The sequence below is a fragment of the Diplotaxodon limnothrissa genome, linkage group LG3 (assembly GCF_057381915.1).
Source record: "Diplotaxodon limnothrissa isolate DT_005_m linkage group LG3, D_limnothrissa_male_GT1.1, whole genome shotgun sequence".
NCBI classification, from domain to species: Eukaryota; Metazoa; Chordata; class Actinopteri; order Cichliformes; family Cichlidae; genus Diplotaxodon; species Diplotaxodon limnothrissa.
In genome coordinates this window covers 29,410,689-29,424,481 of record NC_140598.1, presented here as the reverse complement: position 1 = coordinate 29,424,481, position 13,793 = coordinate 29,410,689, and the positions used below count along the sequence as shown (strand labels likewise).

General features: G+C 38.3%; 1 protein-coding gene across 1 annotated transcript; it reads left to right on the top strand.

Annotated features, from left to right (window-relative positions):
• The first annotated feature begins 4,459 nt into the window (after positions 1 to 4,459).
• On the top strand, positions 4,460 to 8,788 carry LOC146635270 (uncharacterized). The gene is made up of 3 exons (XM_085346646.1): positions 4,460 to 4,636; positions 7,585 to 7,941; positions 8,180 to 8,788. The coding sequence occupies exons 1-3, from the start codon at positions 4,540 to 4,542 to the stop codon at positions 8,599 to 8,601; spliced, it is 876 nt and encodes a 291-aa protein (XP_085202772.1). The 5' UTR covers positions 4,460 to 4,539; the 3' UTR covers positions 8,602 to 8,788.
• Positions 8,789 to 13,793: the final 5,005 nt, after the last annotated feature.

Below are 13,793 nucleotides of genomic sequence, written 5' to 3'. Positions count from 1 at the left end.
TATGTAAGATTAGAGTTGTGTGTCACAATGTAATGTATCATGAATCAAGCTATAATGTTCTGTATGTTTGTATGTTTGCGGGGTGATGGTGTACAGACTTTTTATGTTTTGCTGTGATTGTTTTAATAAAGATGTTTATATTCTTTTATCTTTTGTACATTTGTCTTAAATTAATATGCATAAGAGTAAATTCTTTGTGTAGACCCACAGCTTACAGGACCTCCAGCAACCAGCTGTGTTCATCCAAGGTGTTCATCCAAAGAGACTACAGCTCAGGCACCATATGCAAGTTCCAGACCAAGTTCCCTTCAGAGCTTGAGTCAAGGGTATGTACAGAGTTAACCTCCATGCCATGGTTGTTTCCTGACTGCTTTAAGTTTATGTTTTTAAAACTGCTCCTGTGGTTTCAGATCGATGAGCAGCAGTTTGAAGAGACCATTCAGACGCTAAACAACCTGTATGCAGAAGCAGAAAAACTCGGGGGGAAGTCCTACCTGGAGGGCTGTCTGGCTAGCCTAACGGCCTACACCATCTTCCTCTGCATGGAAACACATTATGAAAAGGTAAAACAAAAAAAGGGTTCACATCAGAGTCTTATGTTATGGGTCACTGTACCTCAAATCATTGTGGAACTTCTGCTGAACCATATCATACTTGGCTCAAAATTGTGTGTTTCAAGGCGTGACAATGTATATACATGTATATAGTGATTTCTGTGAGATTTTACCTTCATATATCAAATAGAACTATTTGAAAAATGTTCTGTCCACCTTTCAATTTTTGAGGCATGAATATCTCAGAATATTATCTATTAAAATAATGAACCCAAGTTTTCATTCCCCCCTCCCCCCTCCAAAGGCCAGTGTCTTGGAGTAGTTTTATAATATAGGTTGTGTTTAAAATGTACTAAGAGGTTTAACAACTTCACAAGTACAGATGTAATTTTTCTTGTGCATGAAAATAAATTTAGCAACACAATTAAGAGGGCATTAATAGCTTGTCTCATGCAACTGGTTGTTGTGTCTACACGCACTGGGTAGTCCGATTAAAGACCCTGACCTTAAACGCCTCTAACCCAAACCTAACCCTGATAACTGCCTCTCAGTGTATTTTAAACTTAACCTGAATTAAATGACTTCTCTAGGGCAATGTGCACACTTACAGAGTGACTATTAAAAAAAAAAAAAAAAAAGATGGAATGACTCTTACATCGCCCTCTTTCTGTGCTCAGGTGTTAAAGAAGATTGCCAGATACATTAAGTGACTGTTAAAAAGCTAAAAATGGTGTCAAAGTTATAGGGGACAAAAGGGTTTTAAACCTGATTTTGTCATAAGGTCAAACTGTCTTCTTACCACATCTGCTCCTCACTCCTGGTGTTCAGTGGCTCATCAAGCCAACCCGTAACTGTCCCTGAGACAGTTCAATAAAGGTTTTTGTCTGTGAAGGTTCTCAGTTCACAAGCTCCTTTGAATAAAGGTTTTTATGTTTCTGTGTTAGATTCATGTATATTTTAGTTCATATATTTCTTGAAAAGGGTTAAAAATGTATTGAATAAGATAATAAAAAATGTAGCATTTATTAAAAACTTGCCTAAAATATGTAATTAAAAGAAATAAGATTTTGCTAAAAGTGGCATAAAATATAAAGTGCTGTTCGAGGTAGATTTTGATGGTCACATGCACCAGAATTTATCTGAGAGCACAACCATGGCATTGTGTGTCAGAACTAGACTATACAGAGCTACAGATACAGCTGAAAGTAATGTTACTCTGCATGTGGTCCAAGAGGCACACACAGCTGCACATACATGCTTTGCATTGGCAATTAAAGGAGATTTTCAGTAATATCCTTTATTTTTGCATTTTTGTGTTCAGTGTTGTATATGGCTGGGATTCCTGTTTGTGTTCAATAACACAATAATGATGTGTTCCAGGTTTCTGTGTTAGCCAATAAGTCACTTCCAGTGTTTATCTGTGTTTTTATGGCTAATGTATTTGCTTGTATTGGTAAATAGCCTGCAGTCAATATGAGTTATGAAGGGGTTACATTTAAAATACTTGCAGAACAAGTCGTTCCATTTATCTTTATAACTGTGTTACTTTACACACTCTGTCCTCTACATTATAATCAACCCAGTCCTTGCTGCCAATAACCAAACACATGTTTATCCAAACACATGTTTGGTTATTACAGTGTGTTGAAATTATTTGTTTGCTTTTCTTTAAGGAACTAAATCTGCATGGGATGTACTGTCAGTCAATAATATCATTTTATACATTTTGAACCTGAAATAAATAAATAAACGAAAATCTGTGCATAAGAACCATACAAATACCTGTTTATTTACAAAAAAGAAGTAATTATTTTTTGTTTTAATAAACAGTATTTTTTATAAAATGTTATTCTTTAATTTGTTATGCAGTACACAGCATCATGCTGAAAACTCAGAACTAGGTGAGCTGTTCGTTATCAGCAACTTTGTTTAAAATGTTTGTAATGACTGAGAGTAAAACAGGACACTCAAACTACAAATCAGTCAGTGCCAACATGTGTTGTTATGAAACATCATAAACTCTCATGGTTTTCTAAGAAATGGTTGAACTGCATTCCAGACATGATGAGACAGGATTACATACTGTGTGTGTGTGTGTGTGTGTGTGTGTGTGTGTGTGTGTGTGTGTGTGTGTGGGGCAGTGCTGATGAATGCTGAGAGACGCGCCTCCTCTGATTCACCACTCTGTTTTTATTAAATATGATTGAAGAGCGTTTCTCACATAAATAGTAGAAGTCCATAAATAAACATCTCTCCTCTTCAAAACACAGCTAGAGATAACTTACAATCACAAATCCCCTCAATCTGAAACAGCCTCAGTTAAACTTCTTTGGTTTATTTGCTCTGACTGTGCAGAGCCATCACACAAAGGAGAGAGTACACAATTTTATCAGACATACTGTATTTTATATCTATGTGGATTGCAGCATTTTGTCATGTCATTCAGAAACAAAGTGACAGCAGTTTCAATGTGAGTCTGCTCGCAGGGCAGCTGTGTCATTGTGAAGACTGAAGACTCCAGATTATATGCAAAAATATGTGAATGTGTTTGTACAAACACAGGGAGGACGTATACATAGAGATCTGTTGAATGGAAGTGAAGCTCTAACCAGTCTATTCCATGAAACACTGACTGTGATCATTCTCTTCACACAGCAGCTGAACTGCATTCCAGTCAAGTACAGATGTGTTTACTGTGTACGTATCAGGACTATGAACAAATGTTTGCGTGTTTCTCCTTACTCTCCACACCGTGTGTTTTTAAACCCACCGTGTCCTGTTTATACGAGCAGTGTGAGTGTTTTAACCAGACCTTTGACCTTCGTCCAAAGTTCGAGCCTTTTCTCTGCATTTAATTTAAGCATTAATATCACAGAATAACTGTTGGAATTTGCCGCTGATCAACAAACTGCTTGCTGGGCGGGACCATCTCTGTCCTTCCTTTGATAAGCATTCAAAATGAAACTCACTCAGTGACCTCAATGTGACGTTAATATTTTGTTTTATGCTCATAGAAAAGGAAAACTTGGTTTTATTTTAAAGACTTGTTTATTTCAACAAATCTGTCATATTGAGCTCATGATCTACACCTGTGGTTGTTGTTTTATTTGCTCTGCTTAGACGCTTCGTTTCAGGAAGCCTGGGTGTGACAGCCGAACCACTCCTCCAGAACATATAAGCTGTAACACAGCTGTTGCTTTCACTTTGGGGACTTTCCGCAGTGGCTCAATAAGCACCCTCAGTGCTTTTTCATACCTTTAGATTTGGAGATTATATATTTGAAATGTACTGAAGACCTTTAAATGGAGCTAAAGGAGACAGTGGAACAACTGCGTCCCTCCACGGACGATGGAGGGAGATTAATGGTGAGGTCGTGTTTAAATTGTTTAAATTGTTTTCATTGTCACTGTTTTCCTTTTATTTTGACCTGCTTAGTTCACAGTGCGAGCTTCACAGCTAATGTGAGGCAAACAGGGACGCCTGGTTAAAGCTGGTGAACCTGAACGTTGAACCTTCAACTGTGCTCTGCTGTGAATTTAGCTGGGACCTGTGACAGGTAGTAGCTACCGACCTACTATGTCATCTAAAGACAATCAGCAAATAACAAAACAACAACTTCATAGATCAATATTTAGGAAAAGCCGAGGCAGAAGCTGCAGTGGACGCTTCATTGTTTCTAAGACTCAGTTTCTCTTCACTGCTCTGTGTTACTTCACTCCAACTTTCCTTTTCCCCGTGGCTGCTTACAAAGGAACAACAGAACAAACTCGACCGACCGGTTAATGCATATTCACACTCTATGACAACACAGATGGGCAGTCCCATGAAAACAATGGGCCAATCCAATTGCTCCTGATCAAAGCTACATATATCAGACGAGGCCCATTTAGTTTGTAAACAGTGGTTTGTGAGCTGTCCACATTAAGGACAAGTTTGGCTTTACAGACAACACTGATTGTCACTCTCCGTGATACACAGATCTTTGATGGTTTATCGAGGCAGAGAAAGTATGATGGATATTCTTCGTATTGGACTGCTCTGGGCTCTGCTGTTTGGAGTACTGCAGGCATTCGTCCATAAAGGTAAACTTAGCAAATGTTCAGGCTTATGTAAACTGAGCACTTTGCGTGTTTAACCAGTGATGATGACATGTGGTCGTAACAGTATACATACTTCTAGGGCTACCTTTTTAAAACAAATTGTTTTTATTATTATTATCATTACTATTATTATTATTGCTGTTGTTGATGATGTTAACAATATTATTAATAATATCATTATTAACGACATCGTTGTTCAAAAGCAAAACATTTCACAAAACAGAGAAGCAACCACACATAAACTCAAACATCTAAGCAGTGATAACGGAAAAACATCATGTAGAAAAAAGGTCACTTAGGTAAATTGATTAATTTAAATTGATTAAATTATTATGTTGATATACATTTTATATTACAATCGAGGGTTCAACGTTCGGTTTTAATATCACACCAGCTGTCAAAGGTTTTAAAATACAGAATAAAATTAAAAGCAATTCAAATGGTCATAGAGCAGATATGAACACCATCATGCATATTAACAATTATGTAAAAAAAAAAATCATAAACCTCAATTCTGTTGCTGATTTGAGTTTGTCGTACGCTACCGCAACGTGGACACGGGTGACGTTAACTGTGCCCACATTATTCGTTAAACGTGGACACGGTAATGAGCAGGTGTAAAATTATTACATTACATTTAAATGCTTATAACACAAAAACAGCAAAGGGGAGACACAGAAAATGTCTGTTTATAAACAATATGTTTTTAAGAGGGATCTGAATCTGATATTCTCAGGGACGGAGACTTACAGCTCACAACTGGGAAAAAGAAACTCAATTTTAAGGTTAATATGAAAATAGAAAAGATTAAAAAAAAAAGGTTTCAAGCACTGCAGAATTGCAGTGTTGTTGTTTGTTGTGCGGCATTTCTCTTCATCGGACAATGAAACACGGAAAACCACTGCTGCCCCTGACAAAAGTTCATATCGAGACAGAGAGATTAACAACCACTTATGTCAACAACTTTTACCATACAGCACCACAATCAAAGAACTGGAAAATTAAAAAGCAGCCAAACAGTTTTTGAACAATTTCATGCAAATCAGTGATAATTCTTACATAGTCATGTTTTTAATTATTCATTAGTTTTCCTTTTATATTTTCTGTCATGTTCCAGCCACTAAGTTGATTTGTTTACACTTGTTGTTGTTTTTGTTCCCTTATAAAGAGGAAAAAAGACAAACACAGGTGGTTTAAGATGGCGCCATCTTAAACCACCTGTAAGATGGTTGTCATGTGACACATTTCGAGTGATTTAAGATGGCGCCGTATTCTGTGGTTTATCAAGAGCAGTGTCGATATGAAACGTCACACAACACTAGGTGCGATGAAACACAAAGTTGGAGTTGTGTAATCTGTGGACTTTTATGTTTCTGTATGATTTTCTTGCACCGTAGTTTGTGCGAACGTTGTTGTTGAAAAGCATGTGTATAATGAGTTACAGAAACACATCAGTTCCTTTTCTGTGCAGGTTTTATTTATTTATTTAAGCGAGAAAGTGAAAGGCGTCGGAGAAGAGACGAACGAAGAGAGGTGACAGAAAAAGGATTTATACAAATCAGGCTGAGGGAAGAGAAGGTTTCTTTCCCTGATGGGCAACCGCCCTGATCCTTTTATACCTTGACCAAACTCACAAAGAAAATTCCTCAACACATCACATGAGCCTATACAGTATTTTACGGTTTTGACGTGGAGGACTCAATCGCAGAACTCCAGGATCATTCGCACGCAAGAAAGTTTTATTTACAAGTCCACCAGGTACAGAAGGTGCAGGAGAAGTGTTATGTACAACGGGGTGGGGACGAGGCTCCAGGGAAATCCAGGGGGAGGCACGCGCAATCCAAACAATCCACACACACATGACGGCAGGCTCTCTCTCCAACACTCGCCACTCGGGAATGACACTGGGAAGAATCCAGGAAGTCTGTAGACAGGGAGACGTTGGTAAATACAAAGTACAAAGAAACACTCCACTTAACTTGCTGTGGCTTGACGTTCACTAACGCGTAGCAGACAACGATCCAGCAAAGAACAGCAGTCATCTTCTGGCTTATATGCTGATCACCTTGGTGAGGCTCAGGTGTTTCCTTTCTCCAAGGGCCGAGGGCGTGAACCCACAATGAGTTCTGCCCCGGTGACAGAAAGGAGCAGAGAGAGAAAGATAGAAACCGCTGATCAGCGTTCAGGTGACCCTCCTGGCCGTGACACTATACCTTCGAACCTTCCCCCCTCACATGGGGCCGCTGACTTTGCTATGCACTCAGCCATTACAGTGATCTAATCTAGAGAAGATGAAAGCAGATTACTAGATTTGTTCATGCTTACTTAAGTCGAGGTTGTTATCAGAAATGACTGTGAGGATTTTACATTATTGGTCCAGTTTTATAGATCAGGAGCTCAGGTGTGTTTGTGAGTGCGCTGCATACACAGCGGCCAATGACAACTACCTCAGTCTTATTCATATTTGGCTGCAGAAGGTTTGTGCCATCGAACAGTTATTATGTTTGTTGTGTAGCAAAGGCCCTATATCTTATTGGAACTACATTACCCAGCAGACCTTGCACATAGCTGACTGATGTAGTTATCTCCCAGGGTGACAGCAAAGCAGAGAGGTGCTAGGAACTAAAGCGAACAGCCCATCCTTTATTTGTTAAAGCAGGAGTTTGACTGTAGTATGTTTACAACACTTCTATTTTGTGATATTTGTGTTGTAGTTACTTCTAGTTTACTTACTACTATTTACTACTACTATTTAGTAAAAGTGTGAACAAGTGGGGTTTTTTTTCACCCCCCCACCAAAAAAAAGCAAAGTGGTCACTTTAGTTTTGAACCTAATTGTTTCTATGATTGTGATTTCAAAGCTCCAGAAGTTAGTAATTGTACTTTGATCCCTTTAACCTCTCTGCTTTGTGTCACTTTCTCTCTTTCAGACCAGAAAAACATCACAGCTGGACAGAACGTCACTCTGCCGTGTCGAGCTCGAGACAACAACATCCCCATCATAGTGGTAGAGTGGAGCAGAGCTGACCTGGGCAAAGAAAGTGTCCTAATGTACCGGGATAAGCAGCTGGATCCAGATCACCAGCATCCATCTTTTAAGAACCGGGTGGATCTGCAGGACAGACAGATGAAGGATGGAGACGTGTCTCTGATTCTGAAGGATGTGACGATTAATGACACTGGAACATACGAGTGTCGTGTTGTACAAAGAACAAACCGCAGGAAGAGAGCAAATCTGAAGACTCCCCCCATCAGAGTCATCTACCTTCATGTTGTTGATCCTCCAGGTGAGTGAGTAGAGTTGAGTGTGTGTGTGATCAGAGGTGAAGCTGCTTCCTGGTTGTTGATGTTTGTTTCTAAAGATGTTGTTGATGAGACTTTGTAGAAAGCAGCTGGTCTGAGTGATGTGATCAGAGTGCAGTAGATAATGTCTGACAGCAGTTTGAAGAGGAAATGGATTCTGTTCTGTTCTTCACTCATCACCTACCTGACAGCTGACACCTCACACCTGTTTCTCACCTGCAGGTCAGACAGGAGGACACACAGAGGATGGAGGGAAGGAGGATGGAGGGAAGGAGGCAGGGAAGGAGGCAGGGAAGGAGGATGGAGGGAAGGAGGATGGATCTTTTGGACTCGTCATTGGTCTTTCAGTTGCTGCTGTGGTGTTTTCTGCTGCTGTTGTTCTATTTTTGATCTATAGAAAACATAAAAAATGTAATCAGGACTCACACCATCCTCCCACTGAACCACAGACTGAAATGTCTGAGAGTTTTCTAAACTCTGAATCTCCTGCTGCTGAATACAATGACAGAAATGACCTGGAAGCAAACAACTGTCACGGACACTCCAGAAGGATCCCTGATGTCACTCTGACACTTGCTGACTCCTCAGGAAACAGCAGGACTGCTTCCAGAGAGAAACATCAGAGTGCAGTAGATAATGTCTGACAGCAGTTTGAAGAGGAAATGGATTCTGTTCTGTTCTTCACTCATCACCTACCTGACAGCTGACACCTCACACCTGTGTCTCACCTGCAGCTCAGACAGGAGGAGACCCTGGGCTGGAAGCTGGTCTGTCAGTTTTTGGTGTGACTTATTTTTAAACCTGAAACAATTTTTTCACCTTCTCTTTGTACCGAACAAAAGCTGGTCTTAAGCTATATTTATATTATAAGCTAATGAAATGTTTCATAACTAAAATCTGACAGTTGAGCTTTCAGATTACTGCAGTACTATTTTATCTACCTCATGCTTTATAACCTATTTATTTGCCTCATTACAAAATGTCCAACTAATGTTCCTTCTGCTATTAGTTAATGAAGCTTCAGTAGAAAATTGAATCAGTCTATTTCAGCTTTAGCACTGGATACATGAAAATCTATTTACTGTCATTTCATTGTTTTTATAGAAAACAGATCAACTAGTCTGACAGGTGCCTCTTCATCACAGAGGTAACACTGTGATCAGTAACATTAGACATTCATTGTTATTAAATGTTCTCATTAGTTTGTTTCTGTTTCTTTATTGTATTGATACATTATTACACATAATTTTCAGAAATTATAAGAGCAGAATACAAACAGACCATGACACATTTTTCAGGGATTCTCAGCTGCCAGAAGCAGATCAGAAAAGATCATAATGTAATTGATCAGAAATGCTCAAATAATGAAGAAATAAATGATGTCAAAGTTAATTCTCAGTGTTTCATGTGTGTTATTAATAATGTCCAGGTGTTGAAACTTTGTAAGCTCTGCTTTTCAAATCTTTCATGTTCTTTAAAGAAAAGTAAAGATCTTTTGATCTAAAGTGACTGAATTTTTATTTCAGCTCAGCCCCAACAAAATGTCTGTGTCTTCATCTTTTTCTGGTCTTTTATAAGGGAAGTGATAACACACTAATGTCTCACATGCTAAGTGTCTAGGTTTCTACAGAGAAAGAGGATCGTACTCAGTGTGCACACTACACAGGAGTGACAGCTGTGCCCACACAGTTTAATTATACCTGGAACAACATCAGTGATCACACTAGTCAAACTTGCTCAACAATGGCAAGGACAAACATTTTCTTAATACAATGAATATAACTTTTTTAGACTGTCATATTATAATTATCTGGTGAGAATAAATTATGTATTAATAATATATTTGAGATCTCATGCAGGTTAGACGTGTAGGCTAAGTGAAGCCGTAACTTTACATCATGATTCAATCCATTCAAAGCTGCTAATAAACCTGAATATTGACCTTTAACCACGATACAGAGAAAATGCAATTAAAATGTAACCTGCACAACTCCTAACAAGCCAGTGTTGTGGTTTGTGTTCAGGTTCATTAAAACCACTGTTCAGTTTGAGGAAGCAGTTTTAAGACACAACAGACATCACATGCAAGTGTAATCGTTTTTGTTTGTTTGTTTTAAAACAAGCTCATTATTCAAGTCTTTAAGAATCCAAAGAACATTTAACAGCCTGAAGGAAAACTGTGGATGTTAAAAATGTGGTCAGGTCAGTTTTAACAATGGTTTGCGTTACCAGTTTGAACCTGTTCTTTTGTTTTCCTGTAATTTGTTTTACAAGCAGCAACTCATGAGCTCAGTAACTCGATAAAATGGTTTAAAAAACTAAATGTGGGATCAGGGCTGTGAGTCAGTCAGTCTTATTTGAATGTTCTTTGATAGCATGTGTAGCATGAGCTCACTTGTTTATTTATTTTTTCTTTTGTCAACTGAAAAAAAAAAGTGAATCAGTTCTGACAAATTGCTACAGAGTAGGTGGAGCCCAACCCTCCCTCATTTCTTGTAAAACGAAACTAACTTTCTCCATTTTCGTCCTTTCTTTATCAACTTATGTGTGACTTTCTTTTGTTTTCTTTGTAAATAATTGTATTTAAGGTAGGAACATTAAATCAGGCTGTTGTTGGTCCTGTTTGTGACGGCTATGCTGATTTATATTGGATGATGAACTGTGACATGGTAAGCAATAAATGCTTGAGCTCATAAGATCAGTATGGCTGGACTTTCCCCATACAACAACTTTCATTCACAACAATAACATCGCGTCAGCCCATCAAACACCTCACTGACTTCAAACCCAGGCTTAGCCTCTACATAACAGCTTTACTTTATTTTTCTCTCATAGAGCCTTTTTCAGAATGACTTATAATAACTCCTGTATCCCAAATATGAATTAATAATACTACAAATTCAGTGATTCAGCAAGAGATGCCTGAACATTCAAACATTGTAAATAAATAAACCTTCATGACACTGCTGCATCACACCTGCTTATGAAGCATATGAAGTGGATCAGAGTACAGTTGTTCATGGGCTTGTTTGTTTTCTCGTATTACGAGGTTTCCTCCGTGATTTATGACTTATTAAAGCATTTTAACCTTTGATACTGTTTCGCCTGATTTCAATGTTGAACCTGAACTAAATACATAAATACATGAAAATTTGCGCGTAGGAACCATACCTAGTATGGTTTAATTGTTTAATTATGCAGTTAGACATTTTTCTGAGAACAATAATTGTCGGCAGTGCTTCTAAATAAACACAGCATCATGCTGAAACCTCAGCGCTGGTTCAGCTGCTTGTTATCACCAACTTTGTTTAAAATGTTATCAGCCAAATAATGTAGTTTTGTAATGACTGAGAATAAAACACAAACACCAACACAAATGCAGCATGTTTTTCATTCAGAAACAAAGTGACGGCAGTTTGAATGTGAGTCTGTTTGCACGGCAGCTGTGTTATTAGGAAGACTGGATTTCCATTTCTTATCCATTAACTAAATGAAAGTTTTCCTTTGTCGAGACAATAGAGAAGTGAATGAACTGAACAAGGGAAGAAATTGTACTGCACATGTTCTAGTTGTTTTTTAACGTAAACTAAGAAACAGTGTAGAAGGGAAACTCCCTGCAGGAAAGCAGTCAATGCATTACAGTGTGTGTGTGATGCTGTTGCTGTTGTTTGTAATAATGTGGTGTTGATATCAAGTGAATGTGTCATTTGCATGATGAATACTGCATACCTGTAGCACATGTCAGGCTAAAAATAATGATGAGGCCAAATAAGCACTATGACTGATGCTCAAGAATATATGCAACGCAGAAAGAGGGAAAAAAAAGAAAGAGATGCTCCTCCTCTGATTTACCACTCTGTTTTTATTAAATATGATTGAAGAGCATTTCTCACATAAATAGTAGAAGTCCATAAATAAACATCTCTCCTCTTCAAAAGAGAGCTAGAGATAACTTACAATCACCAATCCCCTCAATCTGAAACAGCCTCAGTTAAACTTCTTTGGTTTATTTGCTCTGACTGTGCAGAGCCATCACACAAAGGAGAGAGTACACAGATAAGATGAGAGATAACAGCAGAGGAGAAACTTTGTTTGCACATTTGAAATTCAAATCAGGCCACAGTACAGGGTCTGTTTTAATCAGAGATCTGTGGTTCTGATCCACTGCCTGCTGAGTCCACTCTCCTCATACACTTAGCCTCCGAGTATTTGAGATCATAATATTTAAGTGAGTTATCTAGGTTTGTTTAATGGCAACAGCAGATAGCTCTTCTCTTGTTTACCTCCCGCTCCTGCTGAATGGCAGGAGCAAACAGTTTTAAGTTTGAATAACAAAAAATGCAATTAAATGCTGAATGCCGAGAGACACTCCTCTGATTCACCACTCTGGTTTTATTAATGACATTAGCATCACAAAAGCTCCCCCTAGTGGTGAAACGCCAGCATTTCAACAGCTGTTACAAGTCCCATTACAGTTTTCTTGACCATGGATTCATACTGGAGGCCAAACCTGCACAAGCATAGCAGTGTAGAATGTAACACATCATTTCATTTCAAGTGGCTTCTAAGGTGGATTTACTTGTGCAAGTTTAGATTTTTTGTTTGATATTGTTGAGTGCCAGTATGGGTTTACTAAGTTTAATTTTTTTTATTTAACTATTAGTTTCTGTGTGTGAATGACAGAAAGACCACATACTGTTGAGGGAAAACAAAGGCATAGGAATCTCTTTTCCGCTGGCTGAGTAATATCACATGAACAAATGCAGCAGATGGCCCCATGAATGGAAATCTGCCCTCACGACACGTGTGTGTTACATTACAACTTCTTATTATTCCTTCAGATACACACATACATTGTGTACGTTGTGTGGTTCAGATGGACTACATTATTAAATAATCATCAAATCTTCATTATGAGTAATTAAATTATCTTCAGTTACAATCACAAATATTTTCCCAACTGAACCCCCCCCCCCCCCCCCCCACACACACACACACACACAAACTTTGTTCTTATAAAACAAAACTTAATGTTTTACTTTCTTTTTCTCGCATTTTTCTTTATTGAAAAATTCATTATAACTTATAATAATCAATGAAAGCTCCTGAATCCCAAACAGCTTAACAATGAAACACAGTTGGCATGATGACCATGCCCAGAATGTATAAAATGAATATAAAGCAAATAATTCACACGAAAATATTTTAATAAAATAAATAAGGTATATTAAGGCTGTGTCATTGTTCAGCCAAGGACAGTGTGTGAAAAGGTAACTGTCTCCACCTTGGGAAATGGTGAAACTGCAGATCACCTGAAGCCCTTGATGGATACAAAATAAAATATAAATAATACATTATAATAGACCTGCCTGGTCCGCCATGCAACAGAGAGAACAAATGTGACCGCAGGTTGGGTCTGATATGAGGCAAACAGAAGATCGGTCTAAAAAAGTAGGTGTGGCATCCAGTCGAACTGAGACGGCCAGAACTGAGGGTTGTTGAATGACCTTTATTATTTATTGCAGTGTATCAGACAGCGAACAAACGTAAGAGCTGGAACAATTCATATTTGTACAATATAACAATAGTCCTCTCTCCCTTTTTCTCCGTTAGCATGAGTTTTCCGGGTTTTTTTTTCGTCTTTTTATACATCAAGTTGTTCACCGTTACACCATTCTACTTCCGGTCACACAGGAAGTTGCCAAAATAAAAGGTTTATACGGTATGTTACGTGAATATGAGCTAGCTTTACATATCCGCTGTTACAGTAGGCACAAACGTGTTGAGAGGAAAAGCAAATCTGTGCAGATTGGATGAATTCTAAATTATCTGTTTG

Coding starts and splice junctions, on each gene's coding strand:
- LOC146635270 (XM_085346646.1), top strand. CDS start 4,540: ATGGTTTATCGAGGCAGAGAAAGTATGATGGATATTCTTCGTATTGGA. Junction 4,637..7,584: donor GCAGGCATTCGTCCATAAAG/GTAAACTTAGCA, acceptor TCTCTCTTTCAG/ACCAGAAAAACATCACAGCT. Junction 7,942..8,179: donor TCATGTTGTTGATCCTCCAG/GTGAGTGAGTAG, acceptor TCTCACCTGCAG/GTCAGACAGGAGGACACACA.